The sequence below is a fragment of the Xenopus laevis genome, chromosome 5S, assembly GCF_017654675.1.
Source record: "Xenopus laevis strain J_2021 chromosome 5S, Xenopus_laevis_v10.1, whole genome shotgun sequence".
NCBI lineage: Eukaryota > Metazoa > Chordata > Amphibia > Anura > Pipidae > Xenopus > Xenopus laevis.
In genome coordinates, this window is record NC_054380.1 from 121,986,932 (window position 1) to 122,014,757 (window position 27,826).

Here is a 27,826-nt window from a genome sequence, read left to right on the forward strand (position 1 = left end):
CTGTTTAATTTGAGTCAGTACACGTTTGTGTTTGAGAACCATGCACCAATGTTTACCATTCAATTGTACTTTTATGGGACGGTGTATTCCCTGACGATTGTGGGCAATTGTTCCTTTCAACTAAGACGAGTGCTGAAAGAACGGCCAGGACAAAACAAGTGCTCAGATACCATCAAAGTTTCATCGTGAGGATTGGGCATTAGTGCACCATAAAAGGGAAAGACCTCACAGGGGAACTTTAACAGGGATTAACCTTTAGTGCGTTGAAGGAGACAGCAAAGAATGAGTCTACAAAGTGCCTGTGTGACCTGCCTTGTTTTCCCTTATTTTAGACTTGCAGTGAAAAGTGGAATTCTTTACACTTTTAGCCTTATAATTTTAACAGAAGTAAATAATTAAATTATAGAATGTCAAAAATATTAACAGTAAGGCTTGAGTCATACAATTTTCTGCCTTCTGCCCTGTGTTTACCATGCACTGACATATACAGCATTTAGCTGTCACTCCTCCCCCTGCAGTGGTGTAACTACCAGTGACCCCCACAAACGCAAGTACTTAACTGTGTGAACACCCCAGTCAGCCACCACTCATTTACTTATGGTGGATGGAAAACTGTACTGAATCTGTAAAGGGGAGTACTATACAACAGACCCTGCAGTCCGGACCCCTAACCCAACTGCATATCTTTCAAAATTAAAATGTTAAATTGGGCAACAATGCAATGATATCTTTATTTGCCGAAAGAGTATCTCCACAAGCACAAAGAAACACCAAATCAGTGGGATTTATACTCTTTGTACCAGCTGAATACTACTCAATTATTACCATCACCATACAGCAAAAAGGCAATGTTTATTAACAACCTGTGCCAATGAATCACAATATATATTAAAAACATTTAAAAGAAACCAGATGGTTTCCAATGGGCTCTGAGCAGCTGTTGAGAAGCTAATCTTAGGGGTCATTGCAAATTATCAAACAGAAAATGAGGTTGGTCTGTAATATAAGATGATGCTACAGGGCTGAATATTATATTCTGATGCTAATTGCACTGGTTTCTGTGCTGCCATCTGTATTAATTACTAATCAGCCTTATATTGTGACATTTCTATTCTATGTGTACTGTATATTGTGAGTGGGTCCCTAAGCTCAGTAAGTGACAGCAGCACAGAGCATGAAAAGAGGATGGGAAGATACTGGGGCGTCTGTAGAGACACAGGTCTTTACTGCTAAAGGGCTGTGGTTGCCTAGGGCTGATACAGAAGCTCAAAACATTTTGTACAAAATATCTACCCTACTTTTTTAGGTCAGCTTTAGTTCTCCTTTAATGACTACCTTGTGCAGCAAACTCAATAGCAAAGAGCAAATTGCACTTTGCCCCAAATAACGAAAGACATCTTATGTTGTTGATCAGCAATAAGTCATGGTGGTGCCGGCTTGTGACAAGCAATTCAAGAAAGAAACAAACACTCTGTTCTTCCAGTTATCACATAAAACACCTACGCTCAGCCTGTTCCTGGTGTTCAGCACCTCTTTTTTTTACTTCTGAGCATTACTAAATCAAGCTGAAAAACCCTTGAGTCTGCAGCTCAGAGATTGTAGCTGAATTTCCCATATTTATGTTAAAGCCAGTTTATGTTTGTATATTTGTTCAGTGAAAATATTTAAAATCGATCTTACAACGACTAAAGTTTTCTGAATTACAGGACCAACAGTGCTTACCGGTGGGTATTGTATAAGAAGTGTGTGTAGTTGACTTTTATTCTACAGCCCATCACTTTTTGGTGTTTGGTTGTTACAGTCACTGATAATGGCTTTGGTGGTGGATGGGAAGATAAAGAGGAGAGAGCAGTTAAATAAAAATAATAGCAATAAACTGGTTGCTAAACTAACGTAAACCCTGAAACCTATGGGAATGGTAAATTCTGGGTTGGATCAAGACTATATAGTAAAGGTTAACTACTCTGAGCTATAACCCAACTCCAGGTAGATACTAAAGGGAGCATTCACTTACCTTGAAGCATTGTGCAAAGTGCAATTTCTAGGGCAATTGTCATGTATTATTTCCCACAATGCTCTTTTTGCCAGAATCCTTATGTCATTGCGGACACAACACTGTGATTCACTTGGTGCAACTGCGATGCAACTGTCGATTGTGCCACCGTTTGACACAGGGCGCTGAGCAAACCCTTAAGCTACTGCCAGGTCAGGAGGTGGCGGTAACTCCAGGGTCCCCCTGCATCAATAGGGGCACTGCCACTTTTGGAATGAAAAGCTGGACGGACTTAACAGCCCTGAACTCAACTATAAGGAAGTTTAAAGGGATACTGTCATGGGAAAAAAAAATGTTTTTCAAAATGAATCAGTTAATAATGCTGTTCCAGCAGAATTCTGCACTGAAATCTATTTCTCAAAAGAGCAAACAGATGTTTTTATATTCAATTTTGAAATCTGACATGGGGCTAGACATATTGTCAATTTCCCAGCTGCCCCTGGTCATGTGACTTGTGCTCTGATAAACTTCAATCACTCTTTACTGCTGTACTGCAAGTTGGAGTGATATCACCCCCTCCCTTTTCCCCCCCAGCAGCCAAACAAAAGAACAATGGGAAGGTAACCAGATAGCAGCTCCCTAACACAAGATAACAGCTGCCTCGTAGATCTAAGAACAACACTCAATAGTAAAAACCCATGTCCCACTGAGACACATCCAGTTACATTGAGAAGGAAAAACAGCAGCCTGCCAGAAAGCATTTCTCTCCTAAAGTGCAGGCACAAGTCACATGACCAGGGGCAGCTGGGAAATTGACAAAATGTCAGATTTCAAAATTGAATATAAGATATATAAAAAAATCTGTTTGCTCTTTTGAGAAATGGATTTCAGTGCAGAATTCTGCTGGATTAGCACTATTAACTGATGCGTTTTGAAAAAAAAACATGTTTTCCGATGACGGGATCCCTTTAAAGAGTGCAATTTTGACACAACTCACTGCTGAGAAAAGTGCTATTTGCCCACTGTGTATGTGGATACTAACAAGCCTTTATAGGTTTACATGCAAAAGATGCAGAGATGTGGTCTCTGTATATATATATATATATATATATATATATATATATATATATATATATATATATATATATATATATATATATATATATATATATATACACACACATATATATTCCCACAAACGACTGCTTTCTAAACTAAGGTCTGTCGGGCTTAATGAAGTCATTTGCACATGGATAGAAAACTGGCTACAGAAAGATCCAAATTATGTAAAGGTCATCTTCCATAGACCCCATTTTATCCAAATAATCCAAAAAAAAAACTAGACTAATCAAAACCAATCTCTGATTGGTTGCTACTGCTACTGCACTGGTGCAAATTAGCACCTATATTATTTATTTAGCTCCTTCATCTTTTACAGTATTACTTGGATGGTAACGTTGCTAATACACCTCACCCTCAATTTGAGGCACAAATATGCTGAACAGGGATATTCTGTACCTTTGTACTTACTGTGTTATTATATTGACATCTGGAAACGTTAACATTTGATTTGTTTAATTTTTAAATAGAATTTTAAAAAAAAATCACAAATTCTAATATTTTAGTTTCAAGTTTTTAAGGTTTTGGCAATGTGCGGTGTACTTTTTATATGCAAGTTATTTTTTTTTTCTAATACATTTTTAAAACTGAATGGAACAATGTGACGGTGAAAAAAAATCCTCAACAAATTATAATAGTTATTTTTGCTCAGGATTGAATTTAGAGAAAACTCAGATTTGAAGAAAATGGATAATCTTGCCTTCACTTTTGTTTCCCTGTGGGCTGGTTGGAGTTAAAAAAAAAGGAAACTGAAATAACAAGCGGTGACTTGGCCATGTCTTCAGCATATTAGTGTTAACCACCATGTTTTAAAACACAACGGTTCATTTTCCTGTTAAGGATTTTTGGTAGCTACAGAGCTTTATATCCTGAGTATTCAGCATCCACAACTAGTCTGACCTTGGAAACAACTTACATTTGCACAAATATCCTGTTTATAAATCCGTAATTGCTCCTTCTTTCATCCATACCTAATGAGCAGAAGCAACCAACACCGATGTTCTGTTAAATGTTTACTTCCAAAGACAAATTGCTTACACTGTAATATTCCCCAAACAGTCTGGGTATCGAAATCGACGCATGCAAATACAGGATTTTTAAAGAGGGAAATATGCTGACAAAGATATTTAAAGAAAGATTGTGGTTAATCTGGGTAGAGGGTATATTTCTGAAGAGATGAATAGCAACTCAGTCCTGGTGATTTTGTTTAATCCCAATGGTAAATTTGCACTTGTTAAAAACTGTTAAATGCCCTTGGAGAACTGAAAATATATGAAGGCAACATGCTGTTTTCAGCTACTACTACTGCAGCTCACCAGTCTTCAGTTGAACCGTTAACATTTGAAACCCTCAGTGTAATATTTTAATAAATGTAATGTAATACAGTTTCCAAGAAGCTTCAAATAATTGCATGGGTTACAAACATACAGATGGAACAGAGAGATCAAGACTTTAAAATAAAGAAATACAACTGATAATGCAATTTTGCATTTGGCAAATCAACAACTTGGACAAGTGTCTTGGTTCTTGCAGTCTATGGCATATCTGCAATTGGAACGATTTTTGGTACTTGCGGATTTATAAATAATTTACCGTCGGTGGATGCTCCTTATTGCTGCAAAGGGCCTTCGGAAAGTATGCAGCTTCCGTGAGGAGGAGCAAAATTACATGACATATCAGACCATCTTCCTCTGTGCTAACAACCTTGTAATCATCAGAGGTGATTCCCACTGCCACAATGATGAGCCCTTACAGCCCGGCCTTCAGATTTTCTCTGTCTCACCTACTTCTTTGAACTTAACCAGTCAACAGACACATAAACCCAAAGGGATGGCAACTTTCTGTATGTACTCTTTGACTCTGGCCCCTTCTATCTTTCAGAATATCATCTTAACTTTTCTACCTCATACATAATTTGAGTATTTTGTGTCAAGCCTATTCTTAAAAAAGACCATGCTTGACCCACATTTCCTTTCTAACCACCGTTCCTTTTATCACTTGCCTCTAAACTCTTGAAATGTATTGTATTACCAGGGAGAGAACTTGGGAGTAGACAGAAGAGGCAGCTGCACTGGCAGGAAAATGTTAAAAGGTCTTCTGCCTACCCCTAGTTTGCATTCGCTCTCCTCTGCTGCACTCCTCTCTGTCACCGCAGGACAGAACTAGAGGGAGGTGGCTGGCTGGGTTGCCTAGGGCACCCTGTCGCCTTGGCTAGACCCTGAGTATTACTTTCTTCACACCAATGATCTGTTGAAACCTATGACCCCACTGCCACTGTTTATAAAAATATTTTACAGGTTATTCCTGACTTTGGTGTATTATACAAGGAATTATGTATTCCCTATTGTAAACTGAGTGGAACTTTATAGGAAATTTAACAGCACAAAATTAATTCTTTTAAAGTACTGGAACTATAATGTACTGTTGTGCTACACTGGCACAACTGGTGTGTTCAGACACAAATATAGTTTATATAAACAAGCTGCTGTGTAGCCATGGGGGCAGCCATTCAAGCCCAGGATACACAGTAGATAACAGATAAGTACTACTATAGTTTATATAAACAAGCTGCTGTGTAGCCATGGGGGCAGCCATTCACAGATGAAAAAGGAGAAAAGACACAGGATACACAGCAGATAACAGATAAGCTCTGTAGTATACAATGAGATTCCTCTGAACTTATCCGTTATCTACTGTGTATCCTGTGCTTTAATGGCTGCCCCCGTGGCTACAAAGCAGCTTGTTTATATAAACTATAGTAGCGTTTTTGAAGCAAAAACACCCCAGTTTTACCAGTGCAGAACAACAGTACATTATATTGTCATTCCTTAAAAGCACCTTTTTGGTGTTACTGTTCCTTTACTACTGGTCATGGTATACCAAAGTACCCCCATAATATCCTTCCAATATAAAAAGGGGCACATTTTTTTTTTATATACACAGGTTTCAGTGAGTCATGTGACAAATTACATCCCTAAACACCAAATCACAAAGCACTGTTTAAAAGAATATCATTTACTAATTTAATTCAAGAATTTAGGGAATGTTGTGTTATACCGTATGTTTCATACTCTACACACAATTTATACATTATTTAAAAACAATTGCTTAAAGGAGAAGGAAAGGCTTGGTGCACTTGGTTCTACTGCTCATGTGCAGCCGCGCAAAGGAAAGAAGAAGACGGAAGAGGATCACTCCTTTGTGCTCATTAGAATAACCCCAGGCCGGTGAAGTTTTCTGCTGAGCAGGAGGAGCACTTGCCCTGGGTTTCAAGTAAGTAAATACAATCAATTGGGGGTGCCTAACATTTGGCACCCCCAAATGCACAAAGCCTTTCCTTCTCCTTTAAGGCACACCTGACTAAACTAATATTACAGCAAGCTTACTATATATTCTAACAACAGGTTTACTAGCAAGAAGACATGGGGGAGGGGTTAGCACAAGAAAAAGACAGGCATATTGAAATGTAGGCCTATTTATTTAAAATTCATTCATTTACGAAGCATTCATTACACAGTGCAAACAATTCTTTGGTATAATTCCTGTTTACAATACAAAAAAACGAAGGCACTCCTTTGATATGAAAGTTCTGACAATAAATATGCAAAAATTGGACGTCAGTGTGGAAAAAGAACATTAGTGATTGCTGTAGCAAGAAAAACATCAGCTGGGGGAATGATGCAGTTGTTTATACAAGTATTTATCTCTGCCACACAACTCTCTGCCAGTGAAGTCTTTCTCTGAAAGGTCCCAATGTCTCTCTGGGTCATGACTGAGCACAGAGAATATGTGTCAAGAATTATTTCCATTCATGTAGTCAGTGGCAATACATCCATACAGGGTATAAAAGAAAGAAGTAAAGCATAATTAAAGAACCAATGCACCTGAAAATACCTGTACTAGTAAAGTTTTATAGTATCTCTCTATATAGATGAAAAGCTCAATGGATGTTTTCCCTGCTATTGGGCATTCACAGCTTTGTTTGGCCGGCAAGTCCCTTACTAGTCTCATGTAAGGGGAAAATAATACAAAAGCAGGGCTGATGAATTGATAAAGAATCATTGTGGCTGTCCAGTGAGAGATAATTACAGATTCGCAAAGGCTAAAATTGCCGGTGGAATCCATATTACGAACTACAACTACAGCAAAAAACATTAACGTACAACGGTGCTTTAGAAATAATTTTGGCCACATTTGGCTTCAAATTCTTTAGTGAAGTATTGCTGCCAGAATAGCGATGCACAAACACACAGGAAGAACATACGTAAAAGAACATTGTTCTAAAAAATGACCCAAGAATACCCAACAGGATTCTGCCAAGTTCCAATGATGTATTTCATTGAGAGATCTGCACAATTAATCAAGGAAATCATAAAATTGTATTAACCCTATGGGATGTGAAGGGATTCTAAGAAGGAATCCAGTCAGATAAATTCTCCCCAGTTAAGGTGATGTTTGCTCAATCAACATATTTGGCAGCCAGGAGAATATTGGTGTGATCTGTTTAATTATAAAATATTATTAGAGAGGGGAAGCTTCCATTGTACAGAAGCTCAGTCTCAAGTTGGCAGTCCATTTGCAGGCGGTGTGTATTTTCTTTCCAAAAGAGAACCATTAAATCTGGGAGCAATTATAACGCATTCCATGCTAAGAATATGGACCAGTCCCTAGGGTATCCGACAGATTTCGGCCTATTTAAATATTTCAAGCAAAGCAATGCAGAAGACATCACTTGTTTGATATAATAAGCAGCGCAGCTGTAAACAACAGTGCATTTTTCTTTTGATATGGGACGATTCACTACAAAGAAATATATATATACTTGTAAAGCATGTCTGATGCTTTATCTTCACTCCTCTATATGAGCACCATAGGATTCATGGCTAATGAGGTATGATTGTTGTCCTTCACTATGTCTCCTCAGGTAACATAGTACCCAGAACAGCAGGGTACCGGCAACCGAATGCATAATGAAGTCCAAATTACAATCCATACGAAAATATCAAAACGCATTAAGGAAAGGATTGCATGGCAGCTTTAATAAAATGTCTATTCAGGAAGGCATTAGGAAGTTAACTATAAAATAGACCAAACAAAATGCTCGCTAAAAAATACTTCTCAAAGAGATATGACCTGGTAATACAAAAATAATAAGAAAATGAAGATGAAGTAGTCAAGTCACAAAGGTTATTCCTCTTTTGCAAGAACAGTGCTAGAGCACAGCTATTTGGAGTACTTTTGTTGGTTTTTGGAGTGACAAGGAATTAACAAAAACAGAGGTAAAGTGATATTTAAAGGGGAACTATCGTGGAAATGAAAATTTAATATAAGCTTCAACATAGTCAAATAAACGTTGTAAATACAGAATTAAATATTCCGCATTGTTACTGATATAATCAAGTTTATCTTCACTATTCCTCTCTCAGCATCTGTTTCTCTTCATTCTGTCTTCATGCAGCAGTTGGGTGTCAGATAATCATTGACAGTTAGATCCAAATATATCTTATATTTTCCTTTCCTAGCAGATAAATTAGAGCTCATTGAAATAACTGACTTCAGTACAAACAAAAACTAACTAAATAACTGCCTTTTGTATAAATTCTGCATGTAGAGAGACAGGATTTCTGGTGATTTTAATAGAGTGAGCCCTAATACATCTTCTAGGCAAAAGAAGCCCCCCTCTAAGATATATTGGATCTGTCAATGGTTATCTGACTCCCAACTCCTGCATGAAGAGAGAATGAAGAGAGAATGAAGAGAAACAGATGATGAGAGAGTAATAGTGAAGATAAACGTGATTATATCAGAAACAATGCAGAATTTTTAATTGATTGTATTTAGAACTTTTCTTATTTCAGTATGCTGAAGCTTATATTAAATTTTAATTTTTGTGATAGTTCCATTTTAATACTGTTGTCAGACTTGAGCCTTGAAAATGGAAATGACACAGAAACAGATCAATGTCAAATCTTGTATACCATGCCAATTTGGTATTTTTGGCAAACAAGTGGGCATATATTCCAAAATATCTCCTAATATGAACATAAAGTTGATCCGTTATTTTTTTTTTTTTTTTAATACTTTAACTTTTTCATTAGCACCAGTTTATTTTCCTAACCTGAGAGGCATTAAAACAAACAATAAAAAAACAAAAAATAAAAATATGGCAGACATTAATTTCAATATCCTGTCTAACATGGTTTCCTTTGAGAGAGACTGAATTGTATTCCTGTGTACTAAATAAAAATGGAAGTAATCTTATACTATGGTTCTCCTTGGGTTTTGTAATGTTATAAAGAGGTTTTATGGAATCTTCCTTGAAGCAAATGCCGCTGTCAGTGATTATGCAAATTGTATTTCTGCTAATTATGTGCTTTGTATCTTGTCATCTGTGCAGACAGGACAGCAAACGCCTTCCATTTTTAGGGGCCACAAGCAATTGATGGGTGGGCAGGATTCCACAAAGCAAGTGATGTGTCCATTCTGGAAAATAAAGCATTGATAATAATCAACAAAATATTTGCATTGCCGTCACACAAAAAATGAAACTACAGCAGAAAACAACAACTTGTATTTAGACCATATTATTTTCTTGGACCGAGAGATATATATTTCCTCTACACGATCGCGGGAAGAGGAAGTTTACATAATAATGTTATTTCTGTACTTTAAAGTTTACTTTTTTTTTTGGAGGTCATTAAAATAAACAGGCAATTTGTGTGTGTAATACCACAGGCCTAAAAGGAAATCCCATGGTTGACATAAAGAGAAAAAAAAAACAGTGTGAGTTTGTCTTACTCTGAAGGAATTATGGATTAAAGATGTGGTTTTGGGTTTCTATCTTCATTTACCAGCAATCCAATCATAAGGGAACTCCTTACTCACCAAATATTTAAAGGGCATGTAAAGGCAAAAAAAATAAATCCCATTTTTACTTTCTTTAATGAAAAAGAAACCTATCTCCAAAATATTTTAATTAAAAAATGTGTACCATTTTTATAAGAAACCTGACTGTAAAATTTCCCCTTTGTTTACTGCTGTGGAAAGGAATTGTTAGATCAGGGATCCCCAACCTTTAGAACCCGTGAGCAACATTCAGAAGGAAAAGGAGTTGGGGAGCAACACAATCATGAAAAATGTTCTCGGGGTGCCAAATAAGTGCTGTGATTGGCCATTTGGTAGCCCCTATGTGGATTGTCAACCTACACTAAGGCTCTGTTTGGCAGTGCAACTGGTTTTTATACAACCAAAACTTGCCTCCAAGCCTGGAATTCAAAAATAAGCTCCTGCTTTGAGGCCACTGAGAGCAACATCCAAGGGGTTGGAGAGCAACATGTTGCTCACGAGCTACTGGTTGGGGATCACTGTGTTAGATGGTCAGGGAAACAATCATACTTATGAACAGCAGGGGGAGCCCCCGCCTTACTTCCCAGCCATGCAGAACTCAAGCAGCTTTGTTTATGACGATCCGTCAGCAGCCCAGACCACACTGAGCATGTGCACAGTCTTAGTCTTGCAAAGATGTTTAACAAAGTTACAAGATGGTGACCCCCTGTAGCCAACTTTGAAAGCATGAATTATTTGTTTGATTAGGCTTGTGGTGCAGTAAGTTCATGTTTATATTTAGTATACAAAATACAGCATTCTAGCCTTATTCTATTTTAGATTTTACAAACCCTTTAAGTGAAACATTTCAGGTTATCAAAACAAGGTTACTTAACTTTTTATTTAAGGACAGAGCTGGGAACTAACTTTGTGACAAGAAGGATAATAATTTTTAATGGATTATGAACTTTGAATGAAATTTGTCTACTGTAGGAAGGACCTTTTCTGTATTAAAGGAAACATGGAGAACTACTGTATACTTAAAAGGATACTGTCATGGGAAAACATGTTTTTTTTCAAAACACATTGGTTATAAGGGCTACTCCAGCAGACTTCTGCACTGAAATCCAATTTTCAAAAGAGCAAATAGATTTTTTCATATTCAATTTTGAAACCTGACATGGGGCTAGACATATTGGCAGTTTCACAGCTGCCCCTAGGCATGTGACTTGTGCCTGCACTTTAGGCTGTTATCTCTCCTACTTAATGTAACTGAATCAGTCTCAGTGGGACTTGGCTTTTACTATTAAGTGTTGTTCTTAGATCTACCAGGGAGCTGTTATCTTGTGTTAGGGAGCTGCTATCTGGTTACCTTCCCATTGTTCTTTTGTTAGGCTGCTGGGGAAGGGGGGGGGGATTTGGGAGGGGGTGATATCCCTCCAACTTGCAGTAAAGCAGTAAAAAGTGACTGAAGTTTAGCAGAGCACAAGTCACATGACTGGGGGCAGCTGGGAAACTGACAATATGTCTAGCCTCATGAGAGATTTCAAAATTGAATATAAAGAAATCTGTTTGCTCTTTTGAAAAATGGATTTCAGTGCAGACGTCTGCTGGAGCAGCACTATTAACTGATGCATTTTTTAAAAAAAACATGTGACCTGAGTAACAGCTACAAATCTATAATAAAACTTAAGAATCCTGCCCTAAAGTCTGGAGCCCATAATAATAATGGTGGAAATATTTCCCTGTCTCTGGTGCAGACAGATAAAAGAGATACTGTCATGGGAAACCATGTTTTTTTTCCAAAATGCATCAGTAAATAATGCTGCTCCAGCAGACGTCTGCACTGAAATCCATTTTTTTTATATTTAGACATCTGACATTGCGCTAGATGTATTGTCAGTTTCCCAGGTACCCCCAGTCATGCGACTTGTCTCTGATAGATTTTAATCACTCTTTATTGCTGTACTGCAAGTTGGAGGGATATCATCTTCCTTCCTCCCCCACCCCCAGCAGCCCAGCAGCAGAACAATGGTAAGGTAACCAGATTACAGCTCCCTGGTAGATATAAGAACAGCACTCAACAGTAAAAATCCATGTCCCACTGTGACTCCTTCAGTTACATTGAGTATGAGAAACAATAGCCTGTCAGAAAGCAGTTCCATAGTGCAGCACTGGCTCTTTCTGAAAGCACATGACCAGGCAAAATGAACTGCGATGGCTGCTTACACGCCAATATTACGACTGAAAAGAAATAGACTCATTGGGTTATGAATGAAATTTTACATTGTAGCGTGAATTATTTGCAGTGTAAACAGTGTAATTTAGAAATAAAAACGACACCATAAAAAGCATGACAGAATCCCTTTAACATTACTTACTACTGCTATGTCTCTTATAATCAAGCACTTTTAAAACAAAACTTATTTTAGCAGGAAAATCATTATTCTTGCTTCTCTGCTGGCACCTTCCCATAAAATAAAAGCATTTGATAAACTAAGCTATATGCACTAAGCTCCATCTATCCTTAGTCATTTACAGTAGGCGCAGGGTGCACATTACTCACATTGCATTCACACTTTGTACATGCGTCTTTATTCCATTTCTCCTTCGTAGAGTGGGATTCTCCAGTTTCATCAGTGCAGTCCGTATTGCTCAAGCGAGATTCAAGTTTTTTGATCTGAAAGAGACATCTGTCACTATAAAACAAACTGGTTGCAAGCAATTCAGTAGGTTTAAATAATGCATTAAACAGTCACCCACTGTGCCCTACCCAAACGTGGCCCTGGGTATTATGCCTACTGCCCTTGTCTCAAAGGATTGGGTTTTTTTTCACTTTTAAGTTCCAAACTGATATGAATTAAGCACTCTGATCTACTTCATGCATTCCCTACCATGAGCAGGCTAATTGTACAAATACATTCAGAATTCCCAAAAGAGAACATGAAACAAGACTTTTACAGCTTTGTACACCTAGAAACAATTCAGCGGTCAGTCCGCAGTCATGCAGCCTCGTACGGATATTTGAAAAAATACATTGGGGAGTTGGTAACCCAACATCAAAGTTATCCCAAACGCTGACTGTTTTATGTCTATGCAGTATGTCAAAATTGCACAAAGAACACTATTATGTTCCAAACTGTCCGTACCTTGATAGAAATAGTGATAAAAATGTTGTACATATCGTTACGTTACACACAACTTCTGTTATACTGTATATCTTAGTTTGCAGTGTAGCTGCATTTTTTTGTATCTTGTTCTTGACCTCCTGGAAGCTGCAGTTACCTTTAACCCCGTCCCCATTTGAACAGTTATCCCAGTGTGCGATAGCAGCCACTGTAGTTGTTTTCCAACCACCTATCCAACCCGGGTTGTAAAAATATTCTTAGTCTTGTTTCACAAAGTTACAAGATGGTGACCCCCTGTAACCAACTTTGAAAGCATAAATTATTTGTTTGATTAGGCTTGTGGTGCAGTAAGTTCATGTTTATGTTTAGTATACAAAATACAGCATTTCTAGCCTTATTCTATTTTAGACTTTACATGCACTTTAAATGTGAATTTTCAAGTTTTTTTTCCAAATGTTTTGAACTCCGATTGATTTCGACATGAACTTGCCAGCTGTTAGCTGCCATTTTATTTGTATATGTGATTTAGAGTTTTTGTATACTTAATACATCTCAAATATCTGGAGTTTTACTCTTTTACTATGGAAAATTCCATTTCAAATGGGATAAATCTGTCTCTAAGGGTCTGCTTTGCTAAAATTGAAGATCACACTTTTCACTCAATTTGCGAAAATTAAAAATAAAAATAAAAATGGAGTCATGAACATCAGAGCAGCCCTCTTTTTATCTCCTGACAACTTCCTTGACTACTTGGTGGCCAGACTGGTGGGAAACTGATCAGCAGGTGGCGTTGTTGCAACAAAATTCATTCATAGTAACAGTATATGTATCCCTTAATAACTTGGAATGAAAACAAAATAAATAATGAATGTACATTGCAAATGTTCTTAGTATAGCACTCTCGTTAATTTTACATTCACAAATTTTAAAGGTTTACTGATCCTTTAAGGCGATCTCGTTTTTTCAACTCAAGTATTACTAAATATGCTAGTCATCAGGTAAAACACTATTGGGGTTATGTAATAAAAGGCACTAAGTTTGCCCAGGAGCAGTAACCCATAGCAACCAATCAACAGGAAGCATTTACCGGTCACCTGTTTAAATGCAAGGATATTATTGGTTGTCATGGGTTACTGCCCCTGGGCAAACTTAGTGCCTTTTATTACATATGGGGGTTTGAGTCTAGTAAATTGTCCTCCCTGAATTCAGACAAATGAAAATTTCAGTAAAAAAACAAAGTGCTGAAATTTGGCTAAATCTCATCTTAAATCCTGGATTCGGTGCATTCTTACTCACAGCTGGTCTAAATTTCATTCACCAGTATAACCTAATAAATATTTAGATTTATAAGTTCTATTTAATTTAGCAATTAATTTTTCCTTAAACTATAATATTTGAGAAGTCACTAGTTTGGTGATTTATTGTACACAGACTTCTCAGAATGTTCTGACGTATGTATGGATATATTACCTGTTTTCTAAGACTTGTAATAGTCTTTTGCATATCCAAAACAAACTCTTTGAAGTCATTCACATGTGGCAGATTCTTTGGCTGTTCAGAGCTAGAAGTGGTATTTACAAACGAATTTGAAAAGCTGGAATGAAAAAGCAATTACCAACAAATGTAACCGCCTATAGCTGTTGGGTACAACAAAGAGGAAGGTTAGTATCCTGTAAAACAATCCACCCCCATCTCACCCCAATTTAAATATTACTACGTCATGTAAGTCTAGACAATTACTTGAGAGTACTGAGCAGTATACTGTTATTTAATAATTTCACAAGATTGCACATTTTAAACCTGCTTTTGACTGGGTAGCTTTGCCTTTGTCTATGGGCTTGTTCCTCTACTAATTTACCATGTCAAGTCATCTAACCACTGGGATCTGATTTATGAGCTATTAATTTTTTTACGAGTGGTGCCAACACTTAGGGGGTTATTTATCAAAAGTCCCAAAAAATAGCTTTGCAGGAAAAAAAATTGATTTTCGCAATTATTTTGATTTTTTTAGCCAATTTCACTATTTTTTCAGGAATTTTCACAGAAAAACTTCAGGGTATTGCACAAACCCAGAGCACATCAAAAAATCATTGGGACTTCTACCAGTGACTTATATGCAACCTCGACAGGTTTGGATTTTCTGATTTGGACTTTTCCATCCTCGGGGTTTAATAAATTCCAAAAAACTTGTGGTTTTTTTAAAAGTCAGTTTTTATATAAAAAAATCACAAATTATTCGTGATTTTTGCATTCTGAGTTTAGTAAACAACCCCCATATTGTTAGTAAAACACACTTGGAAATAATGAGTTAAAAGTGTGGCTTCTGGAATGTATAAACATTTTTTTTAAACCACTGACCAATAGACCAAAGACTGTTCCAAGAAGGCAAACTACCATTGGAATTCCAGTTCACATAAGTAGTCTTACCTAGATGGTTCTTTATTCTCATCCTTATAACTGTGCTCTGTAGAGCGTTTCCCTCTGAAGTGATTTGAGAATGTACTAAACTGTCCCCTGGTTCTACAGTCTGCCAAAAAACAATTAAAATAAATAAAACGTAATTTATGAAGAATTACTGTCTGTTTTCAAAAGTTATGACTAGTTACTTAACATTACAACTACAGAAATGTATAGTCTGAAAGATGTCACAAGCTGATACAGATTATCCAGAACACCCAGGATCTAGGGCTTTCCGGATAATGGAGCTTTCCTTAATTTGGATCTTAATACATACAGTCTACTAGAAAATCATGTAAACATTAAATAAATCCAAATAGGCTTGTATTGTTTCCAATAAGGATTAATTATATCTTAGTTGGGATCAAGTACAAGGTACTGTTTTAATATCACAGAGAAAAAGGAAATTATTTTTAAAATTTTTTGGATTATTTGGATAAAATGGTCTATGGGAGACAGCCAGAGTTTTCTGGATAACGGGTTTTCGCATAATGGATTCCATACTTCAGGGGTGTATTATGGTCCGATGATGTCATAGGCATCGGACCTAAACACGCCCCTAACGTCATGCGCACGTCTTGAGCGTGTCGTGTCAGACGGCGGAAGTGACGTCAGCGCACTGTGTGTGTTGCGTTACTTGGCGGAAGCAATGTCAGCGCGTTGTGTGTGTTGAGTCACATGGTGGGAGTGATGTCAGCATGTCGTGGGCATGACGTCACTTCCGCGCAATTCCTCGGGCCCCCCCACCCCTCAATGGGTAGGTGGATTTAAAAATAAAAAAAACTTTAAAAAATAGGCACCTGGAGGGCCACCCCCAAAACCATGCCACCCTAGGCACAGGCCCTCGGAGGTCTTAATATAAATACGCCCCTGCCATATCTGTAATTTCCAAACCCTTATGCGTCTATATATCTAAAAATATTTTGATTAATTTTAAGTTAATTTGGGGTATATTCCTATTCACATATGCTTTTATAAAGATGTCCAAATATACAGTAATTTTGCTTTTTTAAATAAGGTGAAGATCCGCCCATCTTAAACATTTATAAAATAAAGGTTGCAATTAGAGATGTGGCACATATATTGTAGGGCATACATCAAACAGAACATGGAACCAATACCTTCACAGCAATCTTGCCAAACCCTTAGGTCCATCTTGGGAATGTTTTTACAGCTGATATAACCGTGGGGGAATTCAGCCACTCTGAACACGTCGTGCTGAACTTTAGTGATATTGTCCCCATTGTCACACAGAATTCGGGCCAGGGAGCTCTGCTTGATTTGTGTCAGCTGTGCGGCAGTGAATACACCAGGGTTCTCATACCAAAACCTGTTGCAAAAATTTTTAAAAATTAAAACTGGAAAATACATATAAAAAAATAGGAGTGACAATCATGTGGCAAAACATGCTGTCTGATGGTTCTGCCAGTGGCCACATATCAGAAAGGATTGATACCTGTCTGCTGGCAGAAGCAACTGTCCTGAGGCAGGTTTATTCATTTTTCACATTTTGGGTTAATGAAAGCAAAATATACCATATAACAATCTCCTTACCCAAAACCAGCCAAGATTTTGTGATCTTAGAAATAAAAAAAATCGAACCAATTTTTTTTTTCTAGATCATGTTCTTCTCAGAGGTCGAATTTTTCAAAGATAAAAATCCTAGTAAGTTTCAGTTGGGGAGATTTTCTTTAATTCAATTGCAACAAAAAAATATAATGGAAAAACACAATCACATTTTTTTGCCACTACGTACACAAATCACTGCAAATGCTAAAAATGGATCATTTTGATGCACAGATCGTGGCTTCCCATTCATCACTGTAGTCCCATGAGTTTAATTGTTGCACATTAACTCATTCTGATTCCCATCTAAGCAGCTCGCAGGGACTCAAAATCCATAAAATATCCATAAAAGAGTTTCCAGCAGTGTCCTGGAGGATAACGGACATTTTGTGCAGCCAGTGGCACCACCCCTGGAATGGGGAACATGTGCTGTATGTGGAACAGTAGTTTGGATTTAGGCCCTTGCTGTCCCTGAAGGTAAAAACTTGGCCAAAACTCAATACTCATTTTGCAAAAGCTATATCTTAATAAGTATCTATTTTAAAGGAGAACTAAACCCCCTGTACCAAAAAAGCCCCCCTTAACTGCCTTCCATTGCCCCCTCTCCCCGCCCTGTGCATTAGTCAAAAACAACCCCTTAAAAAAATCTGACCCTAAAATGCAGAAAAGCTCCCAGGCACCATCTTCCGCTGCTTAAGAAAGATTCTTTCAGGGCTTAACACTGACACAAAGCCTGAGCCAAATCAGGAATCGCCTTCAACTGTTCATGCTCAAGTTGGCGTTGAGCCTCGCAAGTCTCGAAAGTATACGAAGTGGCGGAAGATGGTGTATGGGAGCTCTGCTGTTCTGCTCTGTATTTTAGGGTTGTTTTTTACTAATGCACAGTGCTGGGAGGGAGAGGGGAAGGGGGGCCATGGTAGTTAAGGGTTTTTTTTGGTATGGGGTTTAGTTCTCCTTTAACACTCTACCCTTATTCAAATATTAAGCTAATAAAATAATCTATCTTATTTATTGTTGTAAATGAGCACTATTCTCCGTGGAAATCTTTCATACCCAAAGCTTTCATACATGATCTATAGAACATAAGTCAGAACTAGCTCTTAGCTTATGTACGGTATACGGCTGTTGCCATCATTATGATATTCTTGTTGCATACAGAATTTGGAAAAAACTGTCATACCTGTCGCCATCCCTGACATTTCTGAACTGCGTTGTTAAAAGGCACATTAGTGTCGGACCCAGCCGACTTCCAGGTATGATGTCTTCAACCATCAAGGCAGGGAATAAATCAATGTTCAGTGGCGACCCATATAACCTGTGGAACACATGTAGCAGACTCATTTCTATATAAAGGTATTATTTGTGGCAAGTTTCTGAAGTCTGTACAGGACCCAATCACTGTGATCACCACTAAATTCCATGAGTAGATCACATTAATGGAATTTGGTGACAATGCAGCACAACGGCAAAATTATCTATTACACAACATATTTAGCCTTTGCTTTAAAGCAGTGGTCCCCAACCAGTAGCTCGTGAGCAACATGTTGCTCTCCGACCCCTTGGATGTTGCTCCCAGTGGCCTCAAAGCAGGAGCTTATTTTTGAATTCCTGGCTTGAAGGCAAGTTTTAGTTGTATAAATACCAGGTGTACTGCCAAACAGAGCCTCAATGTAGGTTGACAATCCAAATAGGGGCTACTAAATGGCCAATCACCGCCCTTATTTGGCACCCCAAGAACATTTTTCATGCTTGTGGTACTCCCCAACTCCTTTTACTTCTGAATGTTGCTCAGGGGTTCTAAAGGTTGGGGATCCCTGCTAAAGGATACACAATTCCTAAATATACAGGAACATGCCTGTACATCTTTAAAATCAGCTTAATTAACTGAAGCACTTAATCGTTTGCCTCGGTTTTCTTTAATATTTTGATCTGCTGGCCACATTTTAACTAGATTATTGCGATATGAAAAGTGAGGGACCTCAAGGCCCAAAATCCATCACTCAATAGCAACCAATCAGCAGGCAGCATTTATTATTCAGCTGTTTAAAAACATTGGTTGCTATGGGTAGCTAGAGCTGGCTAAACTTTGCACCTTTCATCACATTACCCTTTATGTATCGTTTCAAGGATGAAAAATGAAAGGGTGAAATAATAAAATCATAACGTTTGCACCAGTTCTAGTGCCTCTTAGCAACCATTCAGATGTTTTCTTCTTCATAGGTGACTAGAAAATGCTACCAGATGATTGGTTGCTATAAATTAATAGACCTGGAGCAAAATTTGTCAATTTTAATACATAGTTACATAATAGCCAGATTTAATATCATTTTCATTTGACATTACTATGTACCTTTTAAGCTTCTCTCTGACATCTGGATTCTTTATTTCATTTCTAAGATCCTCAAATGTCTGCACTGTCGAGAGATTACAGAAGATTCTAAAATCATGGTAAGGAGGTATCCCATGGTCACGACCCCTCTGGACATTCAGTGCTGCCAGATCCAAAGCCACAGCGTGGGCCATTGAGAAGAGTTTCTCTGTAAGTTCCGTGTTTAGTAATTGTGATGTGACACGCATTTTTGCTGCAACTCCAATAAGTCCTCTAAGAAGTGGATCTATACCACCTTCATTTACAATTCTAAATGGAGAGAAGAAAGCCCTATGGAGAGGCACATGACCTTGTGGAATAGGTTCAAAGTTTTCATCCAGTCGGTAGAGAATAGGATTTATAAGCGTATGGCCAAATCGAAATGCAGCCGTTGCAAATTCATTCAGGATTCCAGAATTTATATTGGGATCATAACTTGTGTACTCTCCAAGCATCTTCATGCCTACATCTCCAAATATTTTTGGTAACCAATGAGAATATGTTATGTGCTGCATTTCTGCTCCAACTATCTTACGGGTTTCATGATATATTGTATCTCCGTCCCAATGCGGGTTCAATCTCAGCAGTTCTGTTGCAATTCTGTTATGCTCTCGAAACCACAAAGTGTGCATGCTTGTGAGTCCCAACTGCTCATTAGCGCGATGGTCTCCAGCTAGAAAGCATGGTATTGGGCTTTCGTTTTCATCTTTCATACATTCAGTTGGAGGTCCAGTTGCAAAAGGTAGAAGTGGTTTTCCAGATCGTTGAACAATACCCTGTTTTAAGAGACCACGGTGGCTTGCTGAATCCCTAATTTCATTGGACTCGTGGTCAGAACTTCCATAGACGTTGGATGCATCGATATATGAAGTCAGCTGGTTCATTTGCTCTCTGGGATAAACAGAGTGCATTAAAAGAGAAGTCATGCCACTTCCACAGACAGGGCTTGAACGAACCATGGACATACATCGTGCATTATTTCGAACCCGTGGGTCGTTAGGTGGAACCATAATGGGAAAGCAGGGAGCATCATTTGTACAAACAACACTGCAATCCTGACCATCAGAAAACCGAGCTTGACTAAGAGCAACTACAGTAGAGTCAAGATCATGATCAAGAAATTGTCCCCATTGCATTAACATATGAGTGAATTGTTCATCGGGTGTAATTGTATGGGTTCCTATCAACGTTGTTGAAACTAAACGAGGCAGAGGAAGTGGGAATCCATTATAAATTCTTCCAGATATTCCCCTTGGTAGATTAAATCCATTTTCGTACACAGACTTTAACAATCGTTCAAAAGCGGTCAGTGATGCCCCCCACATAGGATGCTGCAGGTTATTGCAAGTACCATCATGGGTTCTGTATTTCTGGTGAAAGCACATATTTGAGCAATTATTGATTCTTCTGTGTGTTGCACATCCTGATAGGTTAGCTATCAGATTGAGGTACTGAGGAGAAACAAGATCATTATAGTGATAACCTAAAAAAAATGAATAAAAATAGACTCATCAATATAATAAACTCTGATATTGCCTAACATATTCATATATGGAAATGGTGCAAATGTATAAAGATATATTATGATGTGTGGGTTTGTATAGAAAAGCATTTCTAATGAAAATCAGGCATGCATTTCTTTAAGGCAGCACTATCACTAGAGCTGCTGTATAAGGCTTCATGGGCCAAAGTATAAGTGGCAGATTTATCAAGGGTTGAATTGAAAATTCGAATTTTTTAATTCAAATTTTGAATTTATTTTAGTATAATTCATTTCGAAATGTATCATGTCCCTTTAAGAATTCAAATTCAACTATTTGCCATCGAAATCCTGCCGAATTGGTGTTTTAACCTTTAGGGGACCTGCTTCAATCAATTTGGAGTCATTTGGGGGACTTTTTTTTTTAAAAATATTTTTGGTGAAAACCTCAATTGAATTTGATTCGTATTCGATTCCAGTTTGCAGCTCGATGCTATTCACCCTTTTTTTTTTTTTTTAAATTGTTTTAATAAATTTCAGTTGGTCGTTTTTTTTAAAAATTTCGAATTTATGGGAGTTGATGGGAGTTTTTACAAACTCCCATAAACTTGAAATTTGATCCTTGATAAATCTGCGACTTAGTGTACAGCTCATGCAGAACATGCCTATTTGTTAAAAACCATTGAAGCAATGGGCACAGACTCCAGCAATAGTATAGCAGCCTGCAGTTACAGCAGTCGTGTTACTAATGATCTGATCATTACCCCCCCACTACATCAACATCACCCTTGCTTATGTCAGCTGCTCAGTAATGCTGTTTGAACTGACACATTAATTCCCTTAGAACTTTATTAGTGTATCAGTTATTACACTGACTGCAAAACACCAACCCCTACCCCTCTAATATAAAAACTAGTGTAGATGTACAATGTGTATCACCTTAGATTAAACTGACCAATAGCATTAAAGAAATGAATGAGATGCAACTGTACAGATGTGGGCAATGCTTAATCATGGACAAGCAAATAGTCATAAAATCTAAACCAACTTGTTCCATTTAGGTCGACCATCAGTCCATTCTGTACATGGTCTTGTATAATCTGTAGTGTCCTTTCAAATATTTCTGCAGCTCTAGCTTGTTCTACAGTGTAGGGATCTCGGGGATATCGGAACAGAGCTAGCAGGTCTCCAGGAGAACGAGGGCGACTGCAACACAAACAAGTACATAAAATAAATCTTAATGAGCCAATATTTTATTGCATATCATGTCTGTATTACATGTACAGACCCAAAATACCAGATGTTGATGTTTCTCATTATCACGAAGCACCTTAAGAATCCTATCTTGGTTTCTACTTACTGCAGACATTGGTAGGACACATTGTACTGAATAAATGGTAAACTTGATTATAGCAATTACATAGATGGCTGAAGAACTGTCATAATCCAAAATCCTTTAAGAAAAGCGAATCATTGATGCTGATATGACCATTGACAAGCGAGGGAACCCATTGTTCAAAATTGTGACTTTCTACTACACAAGGATGGATAGTTATAGCAATGAAAAGTTAATCAAGAGCTACCTGTAATTCACTGTATTTTGTCTATTAAAAACAATATTTGGAGAACCTAAAACACTTTTCAGAACAAGGGGCAGAGGGCAGTTTTCAGGGTAACACTTAACTCTTTCTGGGGCCAATATACTAAAATCCAGCCCTGTGTTCACCAACAAATCAATAGCTAATGCCATAGCTGATTTAGAGAGGGAAACATTGTGTAAATCAAAGGGCAGAAATGAAAAAGAAATGAGTTGGTAATGAGTAAATAATAACAGTAGAATATTGTCCAGTGTTTATAAAGTATCCCCACTGTGACCTTAAAATTAAATAGCCATTACACTTTGGCTAAAAATGATCTTAATACATAGATCTTGCTGAAAATATATTCTTTAAAACCCTTAGAATCCTAATAATCTGTATATAGTACTAATAGACAACTGCTTTTACTGAACTCACTCCTTCCCCTATAAACAGGGTAATTTGTTCAAAGGGAGATAAGGAGTTCTGCATAAGGTGCAACATTTATAATAAGGGGCAGCTTAATATACAGTGGGATTGACTGTGAAATAATAATTTGCTTTATTACATTCTTTACTGCAACCTGTGATTTAGCAGAACAGGATGGAAATTGAACAGGACAAGGAATTGAAAATAAATAAAAATTAAATTAATGAATTCAACAGGCAAAATGTTCACCACAAACCCTATTCATTGAGTCTAGATAGGTCTAGATTTCAGAATGCACTTCTGTGCTGTTTGTATTGTGGTTTTGATTTGTGCCCTGTTCCTTTGTCTGACATTGCTTGTTTTTGACTAAGTCTTGTATGAAGATTATGTAGCATAAATTCTGTTATGGTTCGACCTGGCCTGTGTAACGTTCACTCTGATCCCATGGTTGGATTCAAACTCATAGCCTGCCCAGTGGCCATGCAGTAAACCTTAAACAGTTAGTCCTGGCAGTACCACAAGTAGCAGAAGACATTTCCTAAAGCTCAAGATGGCTGTTAATAGCAGATATGAGTTCTTAGATGGGTTCATTGTTAGTACTGTTAGTTTGGGAGCCCCTGGTCATTTCACAGCTTACCCAGATCAACCATTACAGTATTTACATTATTAAAAAGCCACTTGGGGAACAGAGTTATCAAGCATTATTAACATTTTGAAAATGCTGCTTGAAGGAAGCATAAATTCAATGTCAAAATCAAGATGTTGAAGAAAGAGATTGAGAGGACCATGTTCATGGAAAGAATCTACATCAGGAACTATATTTCATTTGTCATATTTTGGGTGCTAGTTAAAGCATTTCAAATTAACAACTTCTGTTCACCCGCTTTCTTTATAAGACCTTCCACTTTGGCCACAGGCTACGGCCATTTAAATATATACTGTAATTTATAACTTCTCAAGTAGAATGTCCCGGGGAAAGGAAAAACCTCCCAGAACCTCTCCAAACGAACATGAAAGCTCTTTAAATCGAATGCCATTGTTGTCTGGAAGGGTTGCAAGAATTTCATTAGGCATTTTCAATCTAGCAAAGAGCAAGGGCTGCTGAGAAGAGTTTAAAGCTGGCCATAGACGCAAAGATCTGATCGTACGAATCGTCGTACATCGGACTTTCCCATCACCAGACCTGCCACTAACCATTCCGATCAAATAAAGTACAAAAGAACAGATCAGCCGATGTTCTGCCCCGATAGCAATCGTACGAAAGTTATGTCCAACCAAAGCTAGTGACAGTCTCCCACTGAAAATCGTACAATCGGCAATACACGCAGAGATATTATTGGCAGCTGACAGAAATCGTTTAACACGTCCAATCGGCCAAACACGGTCCGAAAATCGTACGAATCCTTGATTCGTACGATCAGATTTTTGCGTCTATAGCCAGCTTTAGTCAGCTTTGTTAGAACTTTATGAACAAATGTATTTTTTCAGGGAGAAGGAGGAAAAAAAAAAAGTCTGGAAAAGGGTTATTCAAGTTCAGATTTCAGTTTGCCAAGGATCCTATACATCTTGGCTTAAATAAATGCAAGATTGTTCAGCATCTATTTGCATATGCTCTTTATAATGGTATGCTTTTCAAAAGATATGTTGATAACATCAGCCCCAAGGCAAGTTTGAACCGGTATGCTTAGGTCACACCAGGCAATTTTACAAGTCACAGTTTAGTGCACAGGGAATTTGTTATGTGTGAAATTCCCTGCTGTGGAGCAAGGCGCATAAATGAGGATCGATTAGTGAAGGTGGCTGGACCTTCTTGTTGGCATTTAATCAGAAAGATCCAAGCTGCACAATTAAGCTTCCAGCCAAACTTGTCTGCTTCAGTCAGCTGAAAATGATAATGAGTCATCTGGCTCTCATTTGCTGCCCTCTCCAAAAACTTGTAATTGTCTTAACTTAACTATTGAAAATACACGTAGGCACACAGAATAAAGGCACACAGGGTATACAGTATGGTGTTATGGTATAGATGCAATAAATTATTTATTGAGCTTTACCATGAAAAGGAAAGTGGTTTGAGATACCTTTGGCTTGCATACAAACTGTATGTAGAGGGTCTCTGTGTTTATTCAATAAATAGGAATGGGATAATACATCTATACATAAATCTATCATATCTGTAATGATGTGTATTAAGTTTGGCATACTTAAAGGCCACAGTAAAACCCCAGTGTTAAAAGCTGTTGTCGCTGTAAAAATGCTGTGCAATAACATGGTACTTTTTATGGCGGAAATATCCTCATAGATGAATGTTGGTTTGAAATGAGGGATGTAAAAGAAAATATGCACCATCAAAAATACCACTAGTGGCTTTTATTGGACAATTTCAGGCATAACAATGCAGTACGTAAAATCATGCAAAAAGATACAGCTTTTTAAATCTTATTTTACACTAATGTTTACACCATGTTCCCATAATTTTATACAAAGAAGACTTGAATACGTTTGTGGAGCAGTTAGCTGCTCTTCTGAAAAATAATTGGTCTATATTTGCTCCTTAATACGAACACTGGCATGCAATCTTATTTCTACCAAGAAAGGCAGCCACTACCGCGCGAGCCACTACATGAGCGTGCGCTTGCGCGCCTACACCAGCACACGCCTACACATTTACGCTGACCCACAGCGTCACCCCCTGCTGGTGAGCGTGCGCATGCACACTGACACACGCATCATTCACTGGCAACAGCAAAGTCGGATTCAGAGACCCGGACTGGGGTAGGCAGTAGAGGAAGGTATGTACCTAGTGCTCCCCAAGCTTTGCGCCCTAGGCACGTGCCTACTCTGCCTACCCCTAGTTCCGGCCCTGAGCCACAGCACAAAAATAGATGAATGAGCACTAATTCCTCTTTGACAAAGGGGCATAATTGTTCAGTAGACCATAAAAATATATAGTGGTCCTCCCCAAAAGCTAGTGTGGTTTTCCATCTGCTCTATTTGATCCATCAATAGTGATCGGCGAATTTATTCGGCACGTGCAAATTCCCGCGATTCGCAGCTGGCGAATACATTTGTGAAACCGTAGCGCCGGCGTAAAAAGCCGGATGCCGGCGCCGTTTAGCAAGTTTTTCACCGTTTCGCAAATTTCGCTGCAAATTCGCAAAAAAATTTCGGCAAAGCAAAACTCCACCAAATTCGCCCATCACTATCCATCAATAAGAATATGTTTGCACTTTGGCTTGGAGAGGCTTTTGGATTTGGTGGGCACCAGTTCTTTATGGTAAATGTAGTTCTGTGTAAGTAAATATTAAATTGCCTGGACAGTTCAACAAGTGCGCAGGTTTTCATTGGTACTATTTTGTCTAAATCTGTTACATTATCTTTCACAGAAAAGAAAGTTATATTTTAGGGCTCATGACATAAAAGCCTATTTAGTAGTCTCACACTGTGATACATTTGTCTTACAGTAAAAACAGTAAATGTGTCGACGCGATGTTTCTTTTGTTTTTATGGCAACATCTGTTTAGCAGAAGATGCTAAAGTAACAATAACCTTCCAGGTTTTGGTTTGGAATAGAAAACAAGCTTGATTTTAATTTCAACCAAATTTGTTCCCAGAAGAACTTCATACTGGTGGTTGGTCTCTGCAAATACCCACATAATGAAAATAGTGCCAAGGGAATGACCTCCTAAATGAGATAGATGATTAACTTGGCTTGCTGGATTTTCCAGGCAATAAGTAAATGTGCCCAGGTCCAGGTGGTGTTTATACAATGCAAATGTAATTAAAGCAAGATATTTAAGGAAACATTATTTTAAAGTGCTGTACCACATCTAGCCTGGCTGTTTAATAGATCAGTTGCACAAACAATCACAAGCCCTGTTATTCTGTGATCTCCAAGGAAGCACTTTCATTAAAAGAAAAAAAATAAAGAAGTAAACATACAGTATATGGAATATGGTACCTGTCAAACAGATGGGTCCTTGTTGAGTTTATAGCTCTGTCTACAGTTGCAATAGCCTCAATAATTGAAGTTGCAACAAATGGGTCTCCAGTGCGGCTCACTTCAGGTACTGATTAAAACAGAATTAAATGAAGGCAAATATAATAACAACAACGATTAAATACAATGTTAATACAAGTATTACACTTGCATTTAAAGTTGCTATTAAAATAAGAATGTCTACAATACTATTCCAGGATGGTTCTAACTACATGCACCATTGAAATATAGTTCAGTGTAGCAGCTCTCCTACAAGCAGATACAATTGTATACAGTTTATTGCATGCTTCTCAGATATCCCTGATTTAAGAATCTGCTGCTTATACAAGGATCATTTGAAATGCCCGTCACTGCCAAGGTAGTAAGATTTCATGATCTGGGACTCTCCCTACTTAAAAACTCAACCAGTAGGTCCTTAAAAGTCATAAAATTCCGTATGTGACTGCAGCTGCTGCTCTACATTGAGGTTACCATGAAAGCAATCTAGACAGCAAATGGGCTAATGAGTAAGTGGCAAGCAGGACAATATACCGATGCTAGTATCATGGTTCCACAAGTGGTGGGAAGAGGAAATGCCTTGTAAAGCATCATAACATTACATTACATTAAAGGGATACTGTCATGGGAAAACATTTTTTTTTTCAAAATAAACCGGTTAATAGTGCTGCTCCAGCAGAATTCTGCACTGAAATCCATTTCTCAAAAGAGCAAACAGATTTTTTTATATTCAATTTTGAAATCTGACATGGAGCTAGACATTTTGTCAATTTCCCAGCTGCCCCTGGTCATGTGACTTATGCCTGCACTTCAGGAGAGAAATGCTTTTTGGCAGGCTGCTGTTTTTCCTTCTCAATGTAACTGAATGTGTCTCAGTGGGACATGGGTTT

The 27,826-nt window shown here is 37.9% G+C and overlaps 1 protein-coding gene across 3 annotated transcripts in view; it reads right to left on the bottom strand.

Annotated features, from left to right (window-relative positions):
- Positions 1-9,188: 9,188 nt before the first annotated feature.
- Positions 9,189-27,826, bottom strand: part of pxdn.S (peroxidasin S homeolog) — an 80,700-nt gene continuing 62,062 nt past the window's right edge. For all 3 annotated transcript variants that reach the window (XM_018265915.2, XM_018265914.2, XM_041565025.1), the window contains 9 exons: positions 26,901-27,009; positions 21,985-22,142; positions 19,439-20,939; positions 18,269-18,403; positions 16,644-16,852; positions 15,493-15,592; positions 14,536-14,659; positions 12,504-12,617; positions 9,189-9,595 (listed from right to left, as the gene is read on the bottom strand). In XM_018265915.2, the coding sequence (XP_018121404.1) occupies positions 9,479-9,595; positions 12,504-12,617; positions 14,536-14,659; positions 15,493-15,592; positions 16,644-16,852; positions 18,269-18,403; positions 19,439-20,939; positions 21,985-22,142; positions 26,901-27,009 (2,567 nt within the window). In that variant the 3' untranslated portion in view covers positions 9,189-9,478. The remainder of the gene's footprint in view (positions 9,596-12,503; positions 12,618-14,535; positions 14,660-15,492; positions 15,593-16,643; positions 16,853-18,268; positions 18,404-19,438; positions 20,940-21,984; positions 22,143-26,900; positions 27,010-27,826) is intronic.